The sequence below is a fragment of the Antrostomus carolinensis genome, unplaced genomic scaffold (assembly GCF_000700745.2).
Source record: "Antrostomus carolinensis isolate BGI_N321 unplaced genomic scaffold, ASM70074v2 scaffold21401, whole genome shotgun sequence".
NCBI lineage: Eukaryota > Metazoa > Chordata > Aves > Caprimulgiformes > Caprimulgidae > Antrostomus > Antrostomus carolinensis.
The window spans coordinates 5943-17742 of NW_010293772.1; the positions used below are offsets into that span (position 1 = coordinate 5943).

General features: G+C 40.2%; 1 protein-coding gene across 1 annotated transcript in view; it reads left to right on the forward strand.

Annotated features, from left to right (window-relative positions):
* Positions 1-403: 403 nt before the first annotated feature.
* The window catches only part of TMEM204 (transmembrane protein 204), a 27907-nt gene continuing 16510 nt past the window's right edge, over positions 404-11800 (forward strand). Inside the window, 1 exon segment of the mRNA XM_010177427.1 lies at positions 404-683. Within this exon segment, the coding sequence (XP_010175729.1) occupies positions 404-683 (280 nt within the window).

Consider the following 11800-nt stretch of genomic DNA (forward strand, 5'->3'; position numbering starts at 1 on the left):
CGCCTCTGCCTCAGCAGCAGCTCAGGCTCTCCTGCCTCAAGACTGGATTCTTTCTGGATTCGCCTTGTCTCCCAAGGAATGGACCTCCCTGTCATTCAGTTCATCACAGCACTGGCTTTACTTATCAAAGTGCAAGAAGGTGGATAAGCCAAAGCTGGGAAGGACTTAAAAAAGCTTTGTGTTTTCATTTTATGGAATTCTCCTACCTACCTCGCAAAAGCCTCATTTCCTTGATCAGAAACACCTCTGGAGTTGACTTTGAGAATGAACGGTGATGTCCTCTAGCCCTCTGTAACACCCTTGCGAAGCTGCCACTCTTTCAAGCCCAAGTTCAATGTGCTGCAGCTGATTGAGACCTTGTGTCTTCTGCAAATAGAGACTGGCAGCAAGCTGACAGTCAGATATGACTGTCCAGAAACTGGTAGCCACAGCTGTGTTGGTAGCCCTGGTCTCACTTATTCTTAACAACGCAGCTGCCTTTACTCCCAACTGGGTATATCAGACGCTGGAGGATGGGCGTAAGCGCAGCGTGGGGCTCTGGAAGATGTGCTGGCTGGCAGAAAAGAGCAGAGGAGCTGCAAGCACGAGTGCCAGGCATGGGCAAGGGGAGGAGCGCGAGTGTGAAGCCCTGGGCTGGGGTTCAGAGACAGCTGGGTTCCAGGAGTCCCGCAGTACTGTCAAACGTAAGTTCAATCTCTTGTCTTCTCTGCTTACGCTAGGTTGCGACTGATATGTAGTCCCTGGTCCCCGGGGAGATTTATAGCCTAGCAGAGCATCCTGGAATCATTGTTAACCATCTGATTCTAAACAGCTCTTAACATTCATCCCCAAATAAATTAATTTGGGAAAATAAGAATAACTATGCCCACCAGTGATGAACTAAACTCCTCCTCCTCCCACCCCAAAAGCAGTAATCTACATTGTGCTGTCTGGTTTATACAGCGTATGGAATGATGTACTTTGAAAAAATAATCCATTAAGTGTAAAACACTATAATTTTTGAGATATCTGCTGCTCACTTTTCCCTTGAGTTCCTGCTATAAGCATATCCCTTCCTGCTCAATACATTAAACCCCAACCACAGTTGCTCTGAATATCATAAAATTAAAAAACAAAACAAAACAAAGCAAGCATGTAGACACCATGCTAAGTTATTTCTCCTTTCTGTTTACTTTTGTTGAAGTGCCAGGTGTGGAAAAGACAAAAATAGTTTTGGTAAAAACATGCAAAATTGAGATAGGTCTTAATGTATGCAACTATTCTTTAAAAAAAAACAAACAAAAAAAACCCAACACAATTAGCATACTACTTGGGGAACATGAAAATCATTAAGCATAGTGTATTTCTCATTTTGCAAATTCACAGACTCGGGAGATCTGAAGAATGCATATAGCTTAAACTGAGCAAGTTAAAATCTTTTGATAAAATGAAACTTCTAAGCCAATGTTGAGAATTATAAAGATGAATAATAAAAAAGTGCATCTTCGCTTATCACATTCCTAATGTTAAGGGTGTGATCCTGCTCTCATTAAGAAACTAGAGCAGAACTGTTTGGAGTACCTGCCATCATCTCGGACACTGTGGCTGTGCCCACAGCTAACCATGGTGCCAAGAGGTTGCTCCACGGAAAGGCTCTGCTCCCCACTACTGGTTAAGGGGCAAGGGCTGCCAGCACCAGTGCCCCAGGACCCGTCACTGAACCAAAGCAATGCTCTCACTGCATCCTTCAAGGAACTGAAACTACCAGAATAAATGTCTATACAGTTCATGCCTTGACAGACACTAGGATTATGTGGAGATTTTAACATGGTTTGAAATGTGGAGAAAGCAAATGCTCTGCTCCTCCTCAAAGTCTCTTATATCCCTCTGGAGACGAAAACAAAAAAAAAAGAGAGGAATTTCTTTTCAAAAAATGCAGACCCATTCCATAGTATCTTTTCCAACAAAATTGTGCAGTAACATTTTTTTTTGCACATTTGCAAATATTAAATGTGCATAAATCATAAACAGAAAAATTTTAACTGTTACAAAGCCCTAAATGTAACTTTCAAATCTTTTTTAATTGAAAGAATTTTTGTAATGATGAATAATTATAAAAAGGATTAAACCACTGACAAGTTTCCTTGGTGTGCATCTGCAACTTCATCACTGGAATCACTGCCCCAGTTAATATTTATAACCCATATTCTAACTGGAAAAACATGCATAACATTCATGAATTTTAAAAGTACATGTTCCATATTCAACAGCTGGAAAGAGCTCCTGCATATTGAATTTGGTTCCTGCAGCATTTTAAACACACAAACTTGTATTTCTTGCTGTGCACAGGTCGGAAGATGGGTGGTGCTCTAAAGACTGGCACAGAGGTATCAGTTTCAGAGCCGAACTGCACGGGCAGCAATTTCTTACATCAAACAGAAGCAAAACATGATAGAAAAATTGAAAATTTTAAAGTAATGGCATTATCAAGTCTCCAGAAGAATTTTCCAACAAACATTTAAAGAAAGACTTTCAAGCCCAACGATTCAATTTGTATAGGAATAAATCACCCATCCACTATTTAAACTGGGAGCAAATAGTAAGAAAAGGCCAATTCTGAATCTTAGTAAAGCCTTTAAAAGAAAATCTCACCTCTGCAGCTGTGCTGTGACAAACTAAGGAGGAAACAAATCTGTTGCACATATTTTTAAGTCAAATATGTTTCCATGGATTGTAGACGTAGTCAGTATGAGCCTGACCCTGCTTCCATGTTTTTGTCATTTAAAGAATTTCTCTAATAAGAAGTTACATGTGATTTTTAGTAATATATATGGCAATCCCCATCTGTCAGTTGATAAATCACAAGCATGTATGTCTGTGTATGTAAATACCTACCTATAAAAAAATCACTTTCTGAACAGAGAAATTCCTTCCTCAATGATATGAACATGTAGTATTTTGGATGCCATTTGTAGAACAATAAATAGAAAATATGTTCTTCCAACAGCAATGTAAAAAAGGCCACAGTCTTGCTCATATGAAAAGAAATATTTATATATTTACACATATACATATTTGGGAGGCAAGTTATTTATCTCACAGTTCAACAGGAAAACAAAAACTTTTGAGAGCTTGCTTTTCCATATACCGATGACTTCTGTACAAGTAGTATGTAAATAACAGCCACGTAAATGTACTGCTCTAAGCAGGGAGAGGAACTTTCTTAAAACTAATTTTTCACTGACTTTCACTACCTGCTCTTTCTCCCATTGAAATCATTGGCAAATCTCCTTTTCAGGGGACACAATAAAGCTGAGCTGTTTTTTTCCCCCTCATTGTGTAAACAGCTCGAGCAAAATTATTTGCAAGAAAAATTATAGTAGCTCGTTGTATCAGGACTTGCATGGGCTTAAACTAAAAGTAAACTACAGCAAATTGAAACACATAGTAATGGAAGCTTTGCATATTTGGGGTAAAAGTCATAGTAAATGATCTGTCAAAAAATCATGCAAGGAATGAACAGAAAAAGTCAATGTAACAGAGCATGTCTGCCAAAAGCCTCTCTGGAAATGCAAAGTCAAATTCTATTCCAAACACCTCTCTGATCCAAGTACCCACAAACAGGCCAGCTGTGTGAATTATTTCACCATAACACAAACCACCAGAGCAAGGGGAAAACAAAGGTGCTTTGCATTTGAATCCTAGCAAAAACCAGGACACACTACATCAAGGATAGTAAAGTGTCAGTAAAGGACCGCTAGCATAAACACCAAGTGGCAAAAAAGACAAGAGGAGATTACAGAAGCTGCAGCAAAGTGACATAAGAACAAAAGATTAGAAATAGGGAAAAAAAAGAAATCCAGGGATAGGGGAAAATTATGTTAAAAGTATTATATGGAAACAAAGCATCTCAATGTGAGCTATTTAAACAAGGCACAACACAAGAAAGGTGGATGGCTTTGGTCCCAAGGGAGAGCACCTCAGCTCTGTTCTTCAGGCTGACACCTCACTGCTCCTGGAAGGGGGACATGTCAGGCCCTTCCATCTGTCCTCATCCATTTCTTTCTTTCTTTCTTTCTTTCTTTCTTTCTTTCTTTCTTCCTTCCTTCCTTCCTTCCTTCAACCATCTGTGATGCTAAAAAGCTTCCGTGAGACAGTTCAAATGACTAACAACAAAAATACCCAGGTTTGGAGTGGAAGGGTTTGGGGGGGGGATAGGATGGGAGTTTTGGTTATTTTGCTGTTGGATTAAGTGGTGGTATCAGGAGTCCAACAAGTACTGTTCTAGCAGAAGCTGAGTGATGCGAGTGTGATGACGGGTGAGATAGCTCCCTTTTAGAGGCAGCAAACTATCAGATCTGAAATCTTTGCTTATGCTGAGAATCAGAGCCCAGTTATGAAGACACCAATCAAAATTTTTCTAACATGGACAAACCACTAGATGATACAAACTTAAAGGCTTCACCAAGAACTCAGATGGCACATCCCCTCCTCAAAACACTTCATGGAAACCTAGCCAGGCAGCCTAACTCTGCTATCAAGTGAGTGAGGGCAAAGAAATTTGCCAAAGGTTGTGGAGATGCAGTTTCAGAGCTCTTGCAAAATTTTGGAAGATTATGCTCTCATCTGCATCTCTTAACCCTTCAGAAAAAGACCACATGTAGTAGAAGCATACACTAAGCAAGATCTTGAGTAGGACAGCATGTCTCGAGTACTCAATACGCAGCTTTGTGCCCATGTAACACATGAGCAGACACAGCATACCGAGCACTGCAGGATCACACGGCAGGATACAAGCGACCTCGAGTAGCAAGAACATGTATCTGCCCCACCAGTGATCACAGAATCACAGGATGGTGGGTGTTGGAAAGAACCTCTGGAGATCATCCAGTCCAACCCCCCTGCCAAAGCAGGTTACACATGGCTGCATCCAGGTGGGTTTGAACATCTCCAGAGAAGGAGACTCCACACCCTCTCTGGGCAGCCTGTCCCAGGGCTCTGGCACCCTCACAGTGAAGAAGTTTTTCCTCATGTTTAAGTGGAATCTCCTGTGTTCCAGCTTGTGCCCATTGCCCCTTGTCCTATCGCTGGCCACCACTAAAAAGAGTCTGGCCCCATCCTCTTGACACCCGCCCTTTAGTTATTTATAAATATTAACAAGGTCCCCAATGCCCTCTCAGAGCAAACCGGATTTGCTCAGAGCCACCATTACCTACACCCTGGCCCAGCACCAGGCCAGTAATACTGCATTGAACTGTGTGAACACACCAGATTACTTGGAATCAGCTTAGATATTTTTAACCACGCTGCACAGTACAAATATGCCCTTAAGCCCTACTGTGCTACAAGGCTATCTCTGGGTGGACAGATGGAGCTGATTTATTCATTAGCCGAGGTCACAATCTGTCCCTTTTTGTCTAAAGAACATTACAAACAATGTAGAAATGCAGGAGTAGGGAGGGGTTTAAAAAGATACAAAAACCTTGCTCAGTTCTTTGGCGCTCCAGAAGACATAATGAAATCCCAACAGTGGGAAGTGTGTGTTAACGGCAGATGCACAGAGCAAGATATCTCTCGTTAACTGGAGTTCTTACAAGGAAGTAAGGAGAGGCATAGTATCGTGAGCGACTACGTGACTGCCACAGGGACCAAATATAAACACCTGTCCAGCCTAAATGAATGATTTATGGCAAGACATGTACACTGTGAATGAGGGTGGTGAGGCAGGATGCTGCTCAGGGTGGGAAGAAGGAGCTGACATTTGCCTGTAGAGGCAGCAGTTCACTTGAGTGCCCATGTCCACTGTATTCACACAAATTTCCAATGTTCACAAATTTCTCTGAAATTTAGTTGGATGGAAGCCAGGCTGAGTCAAGCAGCTGAGCATGTTGTAGACACGTTACTTTTTCAATATATACAGATCAAGAAAGGAGGCTCACTGCATTTGGAGAAGACAGGAACTACCATCAGATTAAAAAAAGCCCCAAAGCTTATATAGGTGGTTCCCCAGTAAACTGCTCAGGCTGTTACATAGAGTTGAAGGCAGTGCAGACAGCTGGCAGCTCCAGGCTCGTGTTTTCACCTCCTAACATCTGCAATATGATCAATATTTAAATATGTGAAATTACTAATTTAACAATAGAGGCCAATGGAGGTGAATTGTGAGAGGCCTGGCTCTTCAAATTTGAGTGAATGATCATTTTAATGTGGGTTTTACTATGTTGTGTACTTCTTTTGGAAAAGTTAAAAACTTTTGGGGATTCAGGATAGGAAAATAAACCTAATGCATGTTCCTATACAGTACCTTCACGTGCACTGCACAGAAATATTATCAGAGAAATTGATGTTTAATTACTTTCATTATCAAAACTTTGAATTCATTTAAAGCATGAAGAGTGAAAATGGCTATGGAGCTTTTGAATAGTTCAGATTAAATGCATTTACTGCAGCCACCAAGACAGAATACTCTACTGACGTTTATAAACAGGCAAACCATAACACTTAGACAGCGAACTTCTCAACAGGAGCTTTGTAACGGCCTCGTCTGTTAAAACTGTTCACCATATAGAAGTGTTCTCAATGCTGAGTTTGAAAGGTCCCCATCATTTAACCATAAGCATTTGTTTATGTTGAAAATAGTTGATGTGGCTACGTCTTCACTCCCAAGTAACTGAAGCTGTTAAAAAAACCCACCAACCAACCACACTCCTCTCCCCAAGCAAGATCTGTATGCCTTTCAAACTAAATATTAAAACACGAAGTTTCATGCTCAGATGATCTCAATCATAAAAATTCCAAAATACCTAAAGATCCCTGGAAGATCTCACCAGTTTGTCACATCACAACATTCTTTGAATTGTGCCAAAATTTAAACGTGCCAAAGGTTTCTCCACCCTCCACCCATTTTTAAGAATTACTATTTGCAAGTGAAAAAGCATAAATTGCATACTTCAGAAAGCTACTCAGGAGATGAAACCAAGCAAAACAAGTAACTGCTGTCATTTTTAAGATTGTCTATCCAGTGACAGAATGTATTGAGGACTCCTAAAAGCTAGATGGCTGCTTACGCAGATTTAAAAAGAAAGAGAGGGAGAGACTTTCCTTTCCAGGATAAAGTCCTGTCCTTACAATAAGGCATGCAAACAACATCCTCACGTGGAAAGTGTACAAACTGATAAAGAAAAAACTAGATGCAGATCTGTTTCACTTTGAAGAAATTACTCTATATTCAGACCATCAAAATAGATCTGTATCAAAGAGGCAGTGCTTTAATTAACTCTTCCTATGGTCTGAGTTACATAGTCGTGCAAAGGTGCTCTTACATACTACCAGCATTTGTTTTAGTTGGTTTCACAAATAGCTTTAAAGGGTTTCAATATATTTCCTAATTCATACTCCAAAAAAAACCAGCTCAAGAACAATGCAAATACCACACATTTAGATCAACAGAAGAAAATAAGCGTCCAAAGATTTCATCAATAGAGCACAAATTTGGGAGGTGTAGCATGATGTTGAATGTCAATAAATAATTACAGCGATTCTATTTATTCTCCTTGTTATCTCTTAACTATTTCAACAGTAAGCGCCGAATCACCTATGTCCATGCCGTAAAATGAATCATAGTTGTACTTTGCATTTTCACAGTACTCATGATATTCAAGGCACAGCTCTAGCTGATTGCCAGGTCAGCTGTGGAGACTGTTTCGGCACATCTGATCTTTGCAGACAATTCTGACATCTAAAACAAGAGAAAATTGTTGCAATTGTTGCAAACACGCAATTAGTTGCTAAAGGAGATTTTTTTTAGAATTAGAAAGAAGGGTTTCTTCTAAAATTATTTATTAATAGAGAATTCAGTTCTCTATTGGAACTCAACTTCATTAACAGCAAGTCCGTAAGAAAGAGACAGCATGATAGAAGTCAAATAGAGAGGCTGGTCCAAACGGCATCACTTCAAGTTTTTTGCAAAGCACTATTTCATGCGTTGAATGAATCAGAGCTCCTGTGGAAAAAAACAGTATAAGCCTATTTAGGTAAAAGCGTACTATTCTGGCTTTTCCCAATGTTTGGATGTTTGGCTTTGCATTTTTGAAGTCCCTGTAATGTGGTTTTAAAAATTTACTCCAAAAGGCTGAAAAAGTAGAACTCTGCTATACAAAACCATGCACTAAGCCCAACCTGAATCATGAGCAGGCTTCAATCCTTTAGGTTAGAGCACAGGGACAACTGTTACTTATTTTCCAAATGGCTTCATAACTGAGGCAGGAATAAATTCACCAGAGCCACGCAGTGAGGGCTCAGAGCTTGGACAGACTGAACTCTCGGCTCTCTACTCTTGAGTTTCTGGTCTCACAGTGGCTGGATGAACATGTACAAAGACTGTCATCAATATTGTGGCACATCCAGTGCTGTGTGATGTGATGAACACACCTAGCACCACTGGGCTTTCAGAGGATTTAGTTGCCAGCTGTGGTTCTGTTAAGGCAGTGTATACTAAGGCTTATCAGACTATTTACTGGAGTGAATATTAATCGAACAGGAGATGCATCCCTTATCTCAGGATAACACCTCAGCAAAACATCAAGTTCCAGAGGAAAACCATGTACTCAGTTAGAATCTCTTGGTTATATTAGAGAAAATCTAATTACTGACTTTAAATTAAATTTTAACAGCAGAATATGATCTCAGCCTGCAGACACCCAGCCCAAGATGATGAAGTCCAGCAAACTTACTGAAAGCAACTGAAAATTAGTTTTTACAAAAATAAGTGAAGCAACTTAAGCATAAGAAGCATTACCAGTTCTATCCATAATTATTTAGAAATCTCTATTTCAGAAATACAACCATTTATCCTCCTTTCTAGAATAAAGTCATGTGTGGACATTAAGCGTTTATGAAGACAATGAGATACATCTCAGAATGTATACTCAATAATTCACTGAATAAGTAATCAATAAATAAACCCAAGAATCATAAAAAGGAAAGAGCACTGACAGAATACTGGTTTTTAAAATTCCTTTCATCATAAACATAGCAACAATTGAATTCCTCCTCTGAAGTCTGCCTTTTTATATTGACAGTGAAAAAAGGTTAACAAATGAGTAATGTTTAAAAAGCAAGTCAATGATGAAAAGGTATTACTCTCAGAACTCCAGCTGGTTGAAATCCATTTTAAAATCAATACCTAAAAGGGCAAGTTTTGGTTAAAAGAAAACTGAAGTTAAACACAACTAAAGTAGTTGTTTAACACCAAAACAATCAATAGAGACAAGGAAGCAAAATTCCTCAGGAGATTTATAGTATGGATAAACTGATAGATGTAATCATCTTAGCAGCAGCTTAAGGTGGTTCTACCCTTCAGCCAAGCCTAATGAATTCTTGCCCATCTAATTACAAAGTTTGTGTCCCACAGCGGGATATGGTAACAGCCTGCAGCTTAGAGGATAGGCAGGACATTGTGAAGCCATGGTGAGATGTTCAGAGTCAGTACTGTTCCTACACAGTGAGTAAACCACATGCAGTCACTAGACTCCTCCCAGGGATGGTAACTTAAGAAGTTACAGAAGCTGGACATAAGTTTGCTGCAATATTTTTGCTCACCAAAAGTGAACAAAAAAAATTTCTGAGGGGAAGTTTTAGACAAATACTAAAATATCTTGGGCCATTTAGTTTCCTTCATGCACACTCTGTGCTTTAATAAGTCAAAAGCTTGTATTCCCACCTATGATTTTTTTTCCTATATGCAGACAGAAAAGGGAAAGAAAGTCTCACATTTTAAGCAATTAGCATGATCTAATTTTTCAGTGAGATCACCCTTCCTCATTATCCCAAAACACTGCAAATTACTCTCCAGTATGACTAACCCACTTCTGCCAAGCACAAATAGTCCTGGGGCTATCATAGAACATAACAAAACAAAATTGCTGCTTGCAAATAACACAATCAAATCAACATTTCTAATCCAGATGGATACATCTGGTCTAGGAAGTGAGCAAGACAACAAGGAATTTGAATTGGTCTCATCCCTGGAATTTAGGTTTTGACCCTTGACTGATCACTGTGTTTTAAACAAAGCAGGATTCATGAGCCAGTACCCCCAGCTGTACAAGAGACCCAGCTGGATACCCTGCCCATGAATTAACTACTTCTCAGACTAAACTGGCATCAAGATGGGCTTCCAGAAGGAAAAAATCAGAGACAGCATTTTATATTGATGAGCAACAGTCGCTTAAAGCAGAGTTTTAGAGCCATTCAGAACCCTCTCCAGTTCTTGACAGTCAAGTTGCATCTTAAGGGAGGGGAAGAAAAGGTTTGGAAAAAGCAGATATACTCTGGATTGCCCTCCCTCCTTCACCTATGTCAGACATGCACAAAGGAATAAACACTTTCTGCAGCGTCCAGTTCTGTTCTGCTGAAAGCATCCACCTCTAGCTGCAGGAAATCCCTTTCACAGTTAAATTAAGGAGACGGGTGGCATTAGCAACAGTGAGTTCAAAATGAAAAGGTAGGCCATCCAAAATACAAAATACCTATGTCATGACAGTCAACAGATTCTAGAAGCTAATGGTAAACACAAATAGCACCAGTAATTGTGCAGACATCATCATCATGAACGTCCTGTTTTATAAGTTGTGGCCAACATAAATAATTCTGCAGAAGCTGATGAAGTTTATAATAGCCATAGTAAGTTACAGTGGGACCATGGCTACTGTAAGTGAAGCAGAAATGCTTGAAATGGTTGAACAGATCATCCTGAATTCATACTAATTAGAGCCTATAGAAAACACATCAGAATGGACTGGAGCTGGCTACTGCGGAATTTCTGAATCTACATATAATTTAAAATAGCAACAAGCAGAGTAAAAGAGCACAAAAGGTAAACACTAAATTTCACAGCTCTTACAAAAGCTATATTGCAGCAAATTTTATAAGACATGAGAAACAGTTATTACTGAATTGAGCAGTCATTCAAGCAGGAAAAGAGCTTTGTGGCCTGGCCTTCCTCAACATGATTTACATCTTCAGCATCTTTGGGTACAGGCACTGAAGAAATGCTTTGAAACTGCACACTCAGTTCCCTTTCCTGATCAGTGTTGTCCATTGGTTGTCCTCAATCAAAGGAGGCCAGAGCTGCTTTCCACAAGTACTTTTTGGGGTCGTAGGTTTCATGTTGCAGAAGCTCAGCCTAGGGTTGCGTTTGTATGGAACAGAATTACCATGTGCTGAGCTGTCACCATGCAAAGTTACAATGGCTGTAAGAAAGCACAGTCATCAGCAGAGGGGCACTTCCAGGCTGAATACAATTAACAACCTCCACTGCAAGAAGAATGGAGTTTATGCAAGTTATACATTACTAAGTTTGATTTAGCCTGGAGAAGAGCAGACTAAGAGGGGACCTGATCAATGTCTATAAATATCTAAAGGGCAGGAGGATGGGGCCAGACTCTTTTCAATGGTGGCCAGCGATAGGACAAGGGGCAACAGGCATAAGCTGGAACACAGGAGGTTCCTGCCCAGAGAGGATGTGGAGTCTCCATCTCTGGAGATGTTCAGAACCCGCCTGGATGCAGTCCTGTGTAACTTGCTCCAGGTGAACCTGCTTTGGCCAGAGGGGTTGGACCAGATGATCTCCAGAAGCCCCTTCCAACCCCCACCATTCTGTGTTTGTGTGATTTTTTTTCCCCTCTGAGGAAAAGGAATCACTACAATTCTAGAACAAAACCAAAAGATGACAGATCATATATTAAATCTGTCAGAATCACATTCCAGACCCACAGAGTGGGTTTGGAATCTCTCCAGGGAAGGAGACTCCACACCCTCT